General features: G+C 36.2%; 1 protein-coding gene across 8 annotated transcripts in view; it reads left to right on the top strand.

Moving 5' to 3' along the window:
* The window catches only part of LOC309503994 (uncharacterized protein), a 44,491-nt gene extending 33,455 nt beyond the window's left edge, over positions 1–11,036 (top strand). For 2 of the 8 annotated variants that reach the window (XM_082176928.1, XM_082176932.1), the window contains 6 exons: positions 3,726–4,058; positions 4,443–4,679; positions 5,454–5,543; positions 5,823–5,930; positions 8,207–8,287; positions 9,437–11,036. In XM_082176928.1, the coding sequence (XP_082033054.1) occupies positions 3,726–4,058; positions 4,443–4,679; positions 5,454–5,543; positions 5,823–5,930; positions 8,207–8,287; positions 9,437–9,609 (1,022 nt within the window). In that variant the 3' untranslated portion in view covers positions 9,610–11,036. Of the gene's footprint in view, positions 1–3,725; positions 4,059–4,442; positions 4,680–5,453; positions 5,544–5,822; positions 5,931–8,206; positions 8,288–9,436 lie in introns of those variants that run through there. The other 6 variants (XM_082176935.1, XM_082176933.1, XM_082176929.1 and 3 more) reach the window with 5 other exon arrangements.
* Positions 11,037–14,575: the final 3,539 nt, after the last annotated feature.

The following is a 14,575-nucleotide window of genomic DNA, read 5'->3' as shown; positions in this document are numbered from 1 at the left end:
TCAGCAGTCCGAACTATCCGCTGTAGTCTACGGAGGTCGGTTTTGGTAGCAGAGCCGAACCAGACGGTGATGGAAGTGCAGAGGATGGACTGGATGACAGCTGAGTAGAACTGTACGAGCAGCTCCTGTGGCAGGTTGAATTTCCTCAGCTGACGCAGGAAGTACAGTCTCTGTTGGGCTTTCTTCACAATAGAGTCTATGTGAGTGTCCCACTTCAGATCCTGAGAGATGGTGGTGCCCAGGAACCTGAATGACTCTACTGCAGTCACAGTGCTGTCCATGATGGTGAGTGAAGGGAGTGCAGGGGGGTTTCTCCTGAAGTCCACGATCATCTCCACTGTTTTGAGCGTGTTCAGCTCCAGGTTGTTATAACTGCACCAAAGAGCCAGCTGCTCCACCTCCTGTCTGTACGCAGACTCGTCACCGTTCCGGATGAGTCCGATAACAGTAGTGTCGTCTGCAAACTTCAGGAGCTTGACAGAGGTGTCTTTAGAGGTGCAGAGGTATATGACGGGACTCGGGCAGAAATCATATTCATGGATGACCAGTAATGTATTAAAGATTTATTAACATTACGAAAGCCGTTGTAGCGTAACGAGGCCGCTGGAGAGATTACTAATGAGAGACGAGCGCGACACACGTCTCGAGAGGAGAGCACTAGCGGCGCCAGGATTTTGATTGTAGGTGGGCCTCCAGAAAACTGGATGGGCCAGTTAAAATAAACCCCCCAAAAAAAACAGTTTCCCCTTCATCTCCGTTTCAGCGCTTTTCTGCGGCACTGAGGACAGCGACTCAGTAGCCTACCTGTGTGGCTACGGGAGGACTTGATGGGGAGAGGGCGGTCGAGCAGGGTGGTAACTCGTCACTTGTAACCGCGTTACTTAAAATGGCAAGAGTTTCCTCCTCCTGCTCCACGGAGCGTTTCTTGTTGAATTTAAATGAAAACAAGCTTCTTTTCTCCTGAGCTTGCTTTAAAGCTTGTGCGCCAACGTCATTCATTTCATTGGATCACTTGCTGGTGACGATGCAGCCTGTGGGCAGGCTTAAGAGTCCACACGTGGGGTAGAAGCCGCTGATTGGCTGAGAAGCTTTCACTCAAATCTTTCCTCGGGCTGCTTATTGGCTGAACTGCTAAAATGAAAATCACTCACTACTCACTATAGGCCAGGGCGGGCCGGGCCCAATGCACCACGGCTTTAGCAGAGGAGCTTTTATTATGACACTCACGCTTCCGCTTCTTCTGGTCAAGAGTATACTGTATGTGGGGAAACGCTGTTTTATCATATTAGATTTGAGTGTGTTGAAAGTTGTTATGATGCTAGTCTGTGTGTTCGCTCAGCGGCTATATGAATGTATCCAAACAGTTGCTCACCTGTCTAATAAAACACATAATATATTAAAGCATCTTTGGTGTTTCCATGGTTTATACAGTATTAAACCAGAAATGATAGGCGATACACAGACATGATCCGTGTCCTGGTTAAAACTGCAACATTTGGGATAATGTAAGTAGCCTACACAAATCAACAAAATATATAACATTGTTCTAGTGATTTTGGGATATTTTGATCCAAAAATCTTACATAGTGTGCCTTTAAATAGATATCAAATATGAAACAATGTATTGTAGTAAATGAGTCCAGCTGTAACTCTAGTTTCCTCCTGCAGATGTCGCTAATAACCAGGAAAGTGTCTGTCTTTGACACTTATTTGTTAAACATAAATAGACTTTTATTACAGTGTTAATTTTAGTAAAGTTTATTTGTTTAAAATTGCACTAAAGAGCTATAGGGTATCATCCACCATCTGTGTGTGAAACATGAAATTGCATGTGATGTGTGGAGTAGTTTGAGTCAGTTGTGCTTCTTCTGTACTGATGAATCTGCTGGTTTGAGGAATCGTACTGGTTAACAATGATCACAGTATCAGAGCGGATCTGTCATGTTGTATCAAGACCGCTGACACTAAGAAAAGTGTAGGCCTATATCAAGATGCCATGATCTACTGTGTATTATATTTGTCGCTGTGGGTTATTCCACAGGGGTTATTTAGAGACCAGTGTTTCTCAACGGGTCGCGGAGTGTGCCGTCAAAGACACAACATCGACAAAAATACAAGTAAAGGAAGAGAAGAAGAGCCCTCAGTGAGAGATGCAAGAGCAATGTATGAGCTTGCCAATATTCCTATGTTCAGATCATTAAAGAATATGTTAATCATGTCAAAAATATATTTAATAAGAATCAGCTCTGGTTTCTTGGTATCACATTCAGCGTAGCTAAACATTGTAGTTTTAACACTATAGAAGCAAAACGAGTCAAATAAGCCTTCATGTCTGAACTTAATATTAATACTCTCTGTGCCTTAATTCTATAAGTGACACCTTTGCTATTACACCGGATACCAGACTTTGCAGGGACATGTCTCAACTTTTAGCAGTGACACTACTAACAAAAGGTCTATTTGAATAGAATATGTGAAGATAAGTATATGAACTATGAGTATATGATATCAAAAGATATAATAGACCAAAATATAATTCATAAATGGATTAATACAAGAATAATATGTTTAGGATTAATCACAAAAGAACAATCATGATAATCATAAGCATATATGTTTTCTTTTCTTATACATCACCTTCCCACTTGCTGTTTCAAATGTATGACTTGGAAGTGTGCCTGAAAATGTTACTTCTTTTTACACCTTTCTAGTTTCACTGTCTTTAGTTAGACTTGGTCTATTTCAGTGCACTCATCATCTGCCTTCCCCCATATGAGGAAACTTCCTCTTTTCTCGTGAAGCGGTCAGATATTTCCTCATGTGTCAGTCCAGAGTGAGTCTCTCTGTGAGGAGCTTCATGAGAGCCAGAACACAGACAGACTGAAGTCCAGACACTCATGTTCCCATCTGAAGCTTCATCCACACTCTTCTGCTGCCGTTGGGCTCTTCTGGAAACTGGACTTTAGAGAAATGATGTTCATCTTTGGACTGATGCTGATGCTGCTGCAAACTGCTGCATGTGAGTCAACTTTACAATGCTGTTCAATCTCATCAATCTCTGAAATAAAAACACTGTAATATAATATTACATTAACAGTGTTTCCAAAACAGTCTGCAGTGATCTATAGTCTTAGTGTTACTGGTCTTATATATAGTGTGTATTTGTGGAGGATTAACAAAATGTGAGAGGAAGTGTGTTTGTTTCTTAGTGTCATTGTACAAAAAAAGTTTTATATTTTGTAAATGTAATCATTCATTTATATAAAATTATCATATGGGGATTCATCAAATCATGTTTCTCCATTAAATCTGATGTCACACAAAGACCAAGACATTTTTTTAAAAGAAATTTTACAGTTTGACTGGCTTGAACTTTTTTTTACGTACTAAACCAAGTTAAATCTCCAGTAATGGTTATATTCAGTAATTCATGAGGAGAAGAATTCCTTAGAGAAAAGATTTGATCATTTGTGTTTATGATGAAGATGAGCTTCACTTCAGATGAACTGAGCTGAGTGTGTGTGTGTGTGTGTGTGTGTGTGTGTGTGTGTGTGTGTGTGTGTGTGTGTGTGTGTGTGTGTGTGTGTGTGTGTGTGTGTGTGTGTGTGTGTGTGTGTGTGTGTGTGTGTGTGTGTGTGTGTGTGTGTGTGTGTGTGTGTGTGTGTGTGTGTGTGTGTGTGTGTGTGTGTGTGTGTGTGTGTGTGTGTGTGTGTGTTGTTCTTCAGGTATGGAGTTTAACTGCAGGTTTGATCAGAAAGATCCCTGTTACGCTGCTCTGGATCACAAACTCAATCTGCCGATGGTGGATGCAAAATATTATAAATTGAAGATAATAAAGAGAATAAACAACAACACAAATAATCCAGTTTGTAAAGTAAAGAATGACAGTAAAACTGAGAACGAATGTGATCTTTATAATAACAGAACTGAAGTGACAGTCATTAATGGGACTCTGATAATAAACCGTGTGATCAGAGCAGATTCAGGGAATTACACTTTAGAACTCTTTCGCTCAGACGGCACAGCAACATATGCAGATCTTCAAGTGAAAGTTGAAGGTACAGTAACTCTCATCAGACTCATTACAATCTCATGATCTGCAATGATCTCACTCTCATGCAAATGAATCAGTGGATTCTCTGTGAAGGTTGATATTATTATTATTATTATTAATATTATTATTTAGTCAAAAGCATCTGAACTTTCCATGTACTAAGACTATGAAAACTAGTTGCTCACTGTATATTGCCCACTGTTTCAAAGTAGTATATGAAAGCATTTAAAACAGTAATTTGCTACATTGTTGTCACATGAATAACCTATTCTGCGTGTTTAATTCAGTGATGTCCAGCTATTATCGCAGCAATAAATGTGGTTAAAAATGTCTTGAAATTGAGTTGTGACTGTACTGTCATGTGACTGTCATGTGTCCCGCCCTCCAGCTCCTATTGGCTCAGTGGAAGTGTCAATCATCTGCTCCTCCAGTGGGGTGAAGTCAGTGTCCTGCTCTTCTGACGGGGATCCGCTCATCTACAGCTGGACTCTGAATGGAGATCCACTGATGGATGGAAACACCAGCATTGAGCTGAATGACACAACTCATGGAGACATCAGCTGTAGTGTGAAGAACCACGTCAGTGATGGACAGAAGAGCATTAGTGTAGTAGAACAATGTCCTGGTGAGCTTTTCATACATGAATCTCCATGTATTTACTAAACTACAGCAACAGCAACAAGAGTGATACAGATTAGTGAATCTCACAAAACCTGTCATGACATTTCACCTCAAAATCAAAAGAAATTATATTTTGTATGAAGAATTTATTTTGTATGAGGACTTCTCTTTTTTTTTCTTTTTTCTTTTTTTTGCATTGTGACAAGAAGTAACACACTTCCTACATTTTCTTTATTGTAATGTTACAGAATAAAAAAAAAAAAAATTTAAACACAATTATTACAATGATAATTATGATTTGATTAGTATTACTGCAATTTCATATTTTTACATAAGTGTAAAAGGATGGCTTTATTTAGCATAATTTAAAAATGGATAAATGTATAAATACTACCATTGTACATGTTTCAATTTCAGTATGTATTTTTATAAATGTTATATTAATGAGAATTGTTCTCTTTTTTTTTTTTTTTTACATTTTCCTCGTTAGAGGTGAGTTTTGTGGTGTAAATATCACAATGAAATTGGTTCAATGCCCCTAAAACAGGCAGTGAAACACTATGCAAAATATTACTTACTATTTACAGTTTTGCTTTTGATTTTGAAGTGAAGGGTGACCCGTGTGTGTCCTTGAAAGGTTTTCTGAGATTCAGACAAATTGATTCCCTTAACTGAGCAATGTTTCTTCAAAATGATTAGCAGTAATTTGTGTTGACGTGTCTTAAGTTAATTGGTTGATAGAGAATGCAGGTGATTCTGCAGTGGTGTTTTATTACAGGAACAACAACTGCAGCTGTGACCTCTCGTATGACCACTACACTGACCAATAGCACACAGACATCAGGACATGTTACGAGTTTCCCATTCGGTATGCATCTCACCCTCACTCAGAGCTCTGGAGCATTTTCTCCATTGATGTGTGTGTTGAACTACTGCACATACTGCAAATTACAAATAAACCTAATAATAATAATGATGGCAGTGAGAGGGGGACACTGGCTGTTCTGAAGCTAAAATTATTTTTGAACTAATTTACTTTGCTTTTAGTTGTTAAAATTCTTGTTGCTGTTGCTGTTGATTTGAATGAACTTTCAGAAGCAGGTTTTGGAGTTTGATTGAAATGACCGTGTGCTTCTTCCTTCCAAAGAAGTAAAACATTATATGATCATTTTGGGCTGTGTTGCGCTGGTGCTGATTCTGCTGTTCATCACTGCATGTCACTTTTACAAGAGGAAACAGCTCAAGTCGACTCCAGGTCAGTTCATTTTGAATCTGTAGTCAGTTTACTGTAGTAACTGTAGATGTTAAAAGGGGTGGTATAATGCCCTTTTCACAAGATGTACAATAAATCTTTGATGTCCCCAGAGTGTGTATGTGAAGTTTTAGCTCAAAATACCCCACAGATATTTTTATATAGCATGTTAAAATTGTCACTTTTTGAGGGTGAGCAAAAACGCACCGTTTCTTGTGTCTGTCCCTTTAAATGCAAATGAGCTGCTGCTCCCGACACAGAGGGCAGAGCTTCAACAGCTTGTGTCCTTTTACCTCACACAGACATGTACTGAACATTTCAAAAACTTTTAGCCTTTTATGTTCAAACTGGATTCAGACAATCATGGAGAGACTCAAGAAGAAGTGACAACATGTAGAAGCAACAGGACATTTCTGAATGGTTAGTTGATGAATTTATGTAGCTTATGTGTAGTTATCTTGATAACTTATTATCATCATAATCTATAAATCGTGTTCAGGGGGCGGGGTTTATGTACATTTCAGGGTTATTGATGTCACTAACCCGGGAGGAATGTCGTGTAGTCCCTACCAGCCATTTGTTGTAGTCCTTAAAGGGGTGGTTGAATATGATTTCACTTTTCAAACTTTATTTAGTGTGTAATGTTGCTGTTTGAGCATAAACAACATCTGCAAAGTTACAACGCTCAAAGTTCAAAGCAAAGGGAGATATTTGCTTTTAAAGAAACAGCTTTTTAAGGACTACAACAAACGGCTGATAAGGACTACACAACATTCCTCCAATTTACATAAACCCCGCCCCCTGGGAACGCGATTTATAGATTATCAAGACAGAATATGCTAATCAATGACTAGAAGATAACTACACATAAGCTACATGAAATCACCAACTAACCATTCAGAAATGTTGTCTACATGTTGTCACTTCTTCATGAGTCTCTCCATCATTGTCTGACTTAGGTTTGAACATAAAAGGCTAAAAGTTTAGAAATGTTCAGTGTATGTCTGTGTGAGGTCAAGGACACAAGCTTTTGTAGCTCCGCCCTCTGTGCCGGGAGCAGAAGTTAATTTGCATTTAAAGGGACAGACACAAAAACGGTGCGTTTTTGCTCACCCTCAAAAAGTGACAACTTTAACATGCTATATAAAAATATCTGTGGGGTATTTTGAGCTAAAACTTCACACACACACACTCTGGGGACATCAAAGATTTATTGTACATCTTGTGAAAAGGGCATTATACCACCCCTTTAAAAAGCAATTTCTTTAAAAGCAAATATCTCCCTTTGCTTTGAACTTTGAGCGTTGTAACTTTGCAGATGTTGTTTATGCTCAAACAGCAACATTACACACTAACTAAAATTTAAAAAGTGAAATCATAATCAACCACCGTTTTAAAATGCTGTAGCATGCAAGCAGCAATTACAGAGCCAAATGTATTGGTTAATATTCCTCAAAATGCTGAGGAGATTTGTGGCATACATGTTATATATGCTGCATAGATTTGGAAAGACAATTTGTCCAAAGGCCAGAAGTATAAACATTACAGTTGTGGTGAAAGATGATCCGAGCCAGTTTTGGTGGAGATTTGACAAACCTTGTCAGGTGAGTCATGAAAAACAATAGGCAAATTGGTTCAAAATGGCAGAAAGGCCTTGTGAATCTTGACTTTAAACCTGATTATTTGACTCAATAATGATTTTTGACCATTCATAGTACTCAAGTATGATCATGATAAAAGTCATTGGGCTTTTTCATGAAGCACAGTTATTTTTGTAAATCGTTCATAAAGCTTTTCTGACATAAATACTTGTATTTATGAAAGCGTTCATATTTTCACAATGTAAGGTGGTATGAAAAATGTTTTCGCCATTTTCCAACAAATAAATGTTGGATATATATAATAAATATATAATTACAAATTAGTTAAATGTGAAAATTAATTGCTCATTGTGAACGCATGCCGTTTACGAATTCATTAACATATATGTTTAACTATAAAGTCTGAGTTTTATGAAGCACTTGTGAATCCAGAGGAGAGTTTATACAGGATGGTACTTTTTACATGTAAATTAATCTGAATTTACTTATATATTTACAGAAGTTGTATTAATAAGGTCCCATATATATATATATGGGTGGAGAAGATTCTCCTTTCTGTTGATGTGATGTCGCATGATGACGCATGATCTGAGGATTATCTGTTATAGAGGCTAGTTTTGAAGCGAATAATTCGTTAATGATTGAAATAATGTGGCTAATGTCCGTTTTCCTCATCAGCCCCTGCTGGAGATACGGAGCTCGTTTATGCTCAGATCTCTCATGAGAATCACAACAAAAAGAGTGGAAAGAAGAAATCAGGTATGAACATAAAAACACACTGTCATTTACATACAAATACAACACAAGAATCTTTCAGCTTGTGTTTTTTTTTAGTGATGCTACAGCGACTGCCTACAACCTAAAGGGATATTTCACCCAAAATGAAAATGTTGTCATTACATTTTGTTGAACACAAAAGAAGATATTTTGAAGAATATCTGTTGACGGTATAGCCACTGACTTCCATGGTATTTTTGTTCCTGTTTGGTTACCAACATACTTTAAAATATCATCTTTTGTGTTCAACAGATGAAAGAATAACTTGAGGTTGATTAAGTAATGGCAAAAACTTCATTTTTCGGTGAACTATCCCTTTAAGGTCATTTACAATCACTTTCACTCGGTGTAAAGCCTTCTAGTTGATTTGTCAGATTGCTTTCAGTGTCATCACCCTTTTAGACTAAACGAAAAGATGATGTAAAAAGTAATTGCATCTGTCTTTTGAAATCATGTATTTTACAGTTTGAAAGCCTTTTAATGGATTAAGTAATGAAGATAATTTTTTCAAACACTGATAATATATGGTGTTCAATAAGTGAACAAATATTTCAGATGTCCTTTAGTCGATTATTTTGCTCTAAATCAGTCAGACTATTCAATTGTGTTGTTTTCACATCTCAAGTTCAATGCAAACATCTTAATGCATGTTTTTAAAAATAGACAACTGACAACGTTTCCCTCATGATGATGGAAAGACTTCGATTGCTGTGTTGACTACATCAGTCAAGCTCGACCATTCAACACTTTTTATTACATTAATTGTTACATTTTATAATTTCATTTTAAGTTAAGTTGTATTATTATATGAAGTAGAATAAGTTTGTTGTTTTCAAAGATTGTAATTCGTAAACCGGAATGGAAAGTTTTGGTTGTGGGTTGTAAAATAAGTGTACGATCTCTGTTGAAACACCAGCATTAGAAACAAAAGTTTAGACTTCCATTAAAGTGGATGTGTCTCATACAAAAAGCTAATTATTCTGTAGAGTAGCGAGTCATTGACCTTGCTCCATTTTTTTTTTTTTGGATGGATCTTGCATTCAGTTTCCAGTTATGGTAAGGTTGTTATTGTTCAAAGGAGACTAACAGTAACTAACAGTCTTGTCATCATTTTTCCTCTTCTGTCTGCAGAATGTCTCGCGGCTGCTGATGTGGAATATGCTGCGGTCGGGCCACAAACAAAGAGGAAGGAGAGAAAAAAGGAAGAGATTCAGTACGGAGAGGTGATGTTCACTCCGAACCACCCAAAGCCTCACCAGGAGCCGAAGGAGGAGTGTTTGTACTCTCAGGTACAGAGAAGATAGTTTCACAACCAAACTTGTGTGAATGAAGTCCTTATGTTCACTTTGGGAGTTTTACAGTTTTTAAAAAACATATTCGTGGAGTATCGGAGAAACGTTTTTGTAACTTTTTTTTTTTTTTTTGACATGTTGATGATGGTATTGTGTGTTGATATTGTGTGTCGTGTTATGGACTATCCCAGCTAACAAAAACATGTTTTGCTAATGTTCCTATTAAGTTATGAAAAAGTTATTTCTGAATGTACTCTGAACGTTGATTTTATTTTTTATTTTTTTTATTTTTAACGGCATTTCTTGGTTATGCAAACGTTAAGGGAACGTTCCATTTCATTATTGGAAACATTATTAGAATATTACATTTAAATGTTCTCTAAACATTCTGAAACAAGTATTAACATTTAAAAAACATTAGAAAATATTCCATATTAAAAAAATGTTCCATGGATTATGTGTAAATTCGTTTTTTATGGTAACATTTAAAGATCATATAACTTTGAACGAATATTCTATTAATGTCACTGGATGAATGTTTGTTATAACTTTAAGAGAGCCTTGCCAGAATGTCTGCTGAAGTTCCTGTTAGCTGGAATAGAGTGTGAGTTTTAACATTCGTGTCTTAAGTTAAACTGTGGCACATCCAGTTAACCAAGCTGAAGAAAAAAAGAGGAAACCAAATATGTGTTGTTTCAACCAAACTAGCACTTCTGTTTTTAGCGCTTCATGAATTGTGCTGTCGGCAGCTCTTCAACAAGAAGAAACATTAAATGAAAGCAGACTTTTCATCATGAGTCTCAAAAAGGGGATCTGATGTGGTCAATTACTCAAAGGTCATGAAAATACAGCCATTTTTTATTATATTTAAAACAAAGCAATTCATTTTTTTTGCTTTGCTAGATTTCTAGCAGATACTGATTAGTGAAGAGAATTTAACTTTAAAGCATGTCAAACATCTGCAAATGAGGTTTATTTATATGGTACATGTTATTTCAAAATGTTTACAGAAAAGTATAGCTGTAATAATTTCTTAAATTTCCTAAGGTCCTCAAGTACAAAGAGCAAAGAAGTCTAAAGGTTCGCTCACACTGACTGGGTTAAATTGCGTATAGTAGACTCGGTTAGTTTCTACCAAGTAAACTGGTCAAGGATTCAATTCCAAGATAAAAACATTATTGCTTGAATGCACAGCCAGTTGCTTTGGATTAATGTTTATGTAAATACATAAAATTACATTAATTGTAATTAATTTTATAATAAAATTAATTCATTTTAATCCATGTATATTATTGGCCAGATCTTTATGTAAACTTGGATATATAGTATATCCAACTTTATTTGCATACATACAGTACATTCACGTAAAGTGAGACATACTGTAAAGCAAATCTCAACTGATTGTATATCATCACAAAATGGAACTATTATTACCTTTTTATAAGATTAAAAGGCATGTTATTATTACGTTATGTTATTACATATTATTATGATATTACAAATTTTAACAGTACGGTTTTCTGTAAAGCTGGTTTGAAACCATGTGTATTGAGAAAAGACAATATAAATAGTAAAAAAAAAAAAAAAAATCACAATATCAAAAAAAATGACTTGACATTTATGCTGTCAGTGTGAGCGGCCCTTAGAATGACCCTAACTACATTACACTTCCGCTTTATTCATGCGGATTGAGAGCATATTTGTCGTAACTTTATGTAAGGTTCGTGTTTCGGTCAGTTCCTTCAGCTTGAGTTTGGTTGGTTTTAACACGGTTGATTTAGTCTGATGTGGATTTCTTAAATGTGGTTTCCTGGTCATATCATGTGATTTCCTGCATGTGAGTGGAAACATCTCATCCCTTCTCAGTGCAAACGGTGAACGTTGTGGGCAGTTACATTGCTGTTGTGTGCATGCAACAGTGTATAAATCAATTTTGAGACATTTCATATATATATATATGTGTGTGTGTGTGTGTGTTTGTATATATATATATATATATATATATATATATGTGTGTGTGTATATATATGTATGTATGTATGGATATGCAGGATCCCACAGCTATTGGTCATTTAATTTTCCATAAGTTTTCAGGTAGTTTGATTCTAAATATAAATATAAAATAAAGAAATATAGAAAAAAAGAGTTTGCTTGGGTGCATATGAATGATTTAATTGATTATATTTGTTAGTGTAAAAGTGTCTTATCAATCTACACAAGCGGTCAAGACGACTAATGTCGGTCAGGGGTGCGTTTCCCGAACAACGATGTAACTCGCTGCTTGACTAGTACATAGTACGATGCATCGTTGAAGAAATCAACTAGCTAGACACGACTGTTTCCAGAAACTGTTTTGTGCAAAGTGGTCGTTCAACCACGTTGGTTAAAGGGTTAGTTCACCCAAAAATGAAAATTCTGTCAGTAATTACTCACCCTCATGTTGTTCCAACCCCGTAAGACCTTCGTTCATCTTCGGAACACAAATTAAGATATTTTTGATTAAATCTGAGAGCTTTCTCACTCCTCCATAGGCTTCTAAGACACTATAACTTTCTGGCCCAGAAAATGCATTAAAGAGATCGTTAATATAGTCCAAGTGACTCCAGTGACTCAATCTTAAGTTTATAAAGCGACGAGAATACTTTTAGTGCGCAAAAAAACACACAAAAATAACGACTTTATTCCACTATTCATTTCCTTCTCTCTGGGCCTCGAGTTTTTTCACGTAGTGTTTAAGCGTAGCGCGTCTGTGTTGTACGTCACCACGTAGGCTCACTATTGGCCGACGTGGGTCATGTGTGTGGTGCGTGTGACGTACAACACAGACGCGCTACGCTATTACACTACGTGAAAAAACTCGAGGCCCAGAGAGAAGGAAATGAATAGTGGAATAAAGTCGTTATTTTTGTGTGTTTTTTTGCGCACTAAAAGTATTCTCGTCGCTTTATAAACTTAAGATTGAGCCACTGGAGTCACTTGGACTATATTAAGGATCTCTTTAATGCATTTTCTGGGCCAGAAAGTTATAGTGTCTTAGAAGCCTATGGAGGAGTGAGCCAGCTCTCAGATTTAATCAAAAATATCTTCATTTGTGTTGCGAAGATGAACGAAGGTCTTACGGGGTTGGAACAACATGAGGGTGAGTAATTACTGACAGAATTTTCATTTTTGGGTGAACTAACCCTTTAATGACGTCACGCACGTGGTGGAGTAATAACTTCTTTTAATGAAACCATTTGAGATCGCATTAACTCTAGATGTTTTATTATAAATTACAGACATGACATCTGAGGACTATTTCTCATTTTTCTCAGTTATTTTGCTTTATTTCCAGATTCAATCATAGGCTCGTTCTTACATAGTCGAGCACGTTCGCACATGCGCACTCTTCAGAAACGGTGCTTTAAATCTCTTGACAAACTAAAAGTCGTAAATGACATTTGTATGTATTCGAAATAAAAGACACAGGTTGTACTGAATGTCAGCTTGCTTATTTTGCTCAAGATAAGGATTTATTAAGTCCACATGTCATGCAATCTAGAAACTATATGCTTCTAACCACAGGTCGAGAGCTGTCGTTCCAACTGCACAAGTTTGCGAATGTTCGTTAGAACGATGGTTTCGGGAAACACTGACTCGTTGAACTATGGACAGAACTTGCGAACATAGTTGGCTAACGATGCTTTTGGGAAACTCACCCCTGATTGAGTGATTTGAAGCATGTTTTGATGTGGGGTTAAAGGGATGGAGATGCTTATTACCTTGCATCTTCATTTTCCACTTTACAACTTCCACACGGCTAATGGTTAACATGCATGTGAACACGATTCAGAATATCATCCTGCTGTTATCTGCATGGCTGTAAACAGACTTTCTCGAGAAAATGAGGAAGGAAATAAACGATATAGGCTGAGTTTCATTCTCTCTTTTTCATTCTCCTGTATAATGTGTTTTCACTCTCATCAAGATAAAATTGTAAATCGCACATTCATTTCTTGGCTTCATGTGTAAAATACTTGGTTCCTCAATAAAGATATTTAAAGTGTGAAACAAGTGATCTCTTTTTGGTGAATTTTTGGAGACGCTGCAGTAATAGGCAAGGCAAGTTTATTTATATAGCACATCTCATACACTGTCAATTCAAAGTGCTTTACACAGAAAGGAATTAAAATAATCACAAAATAAAAACAGTCATGCATTCATTCACATACGTTTTTTGCACTTTTCAGCAGCAAGAATTTCACTAGAAATGTATAATTAAAATGAAAACTATTTTTTCTTCTTTTTTGTTCCTGAAACCTAAATATGTGTTTGTATGGTTGTCTATTACTTATTTCACCCAAAAATAAAAGCCCTGTCATCATTGACTCACCCTCATGTCATTCCAGACCTGAATGACTGTATTTCTTCTGATCATTTAAAAAATAAAACACTCAGGACCCCATTGACTTTCATTGTATGAGCAAAAACAGTTGAAATATCAAATTTGTGTTCAACAGAAAGAAAGTTTTATTTTATTTTGGTGAATATCTTACTTGAATACTCTTGAAACTGAACTCCTTACCTGATTATGTTTAAGGAAAAATCATTTCCTTTTTTGAGCTCCCCAAAATTTTACTTTCGCTTTAAACAACCAATGAAATTCATTTATATATAATATGACATTGTTGAATTCATCTTTGCATCACAACACTTTTTGACCTAAAGCAGTTTTTTATTCCAAACCTCAATGACTTTCTTTTTCAGTGAAGAACATTTGAAAAGCTTTTTTTATTTTTTTTTATTACTTATTACTTGATTATGTTTACGAGTTAAAATCACACTTACAATTAATCTCAGTGTAAAATATAATTGGACATTATTGAATTATAGTAAAGCAGTTTTTTATAACCATTGCTGGACATGGACAAACTTGATTGAAGTGTGAACACGGGTGACTTTTGACACGGTACTTCAACTTAAATATATAGTGTCAGTA

Source organism: Leuciscus leuciscus (genome assembly GCF_965113295.1).
Source record: "Leuciscus leuciscus genome assembly, chromosome: 8".
Lineage (NCBI taxonomy): Eukaryota > Metazoa > Chordata > Actinopteri > Cypriniformes > Leuciscidae > Leuciscus > Leuciscus leuciscus.
Note: the sequence above shows the minus strand (reverse complement) of the source record. Positions and strands in the feature narration are given on the sequence as shown.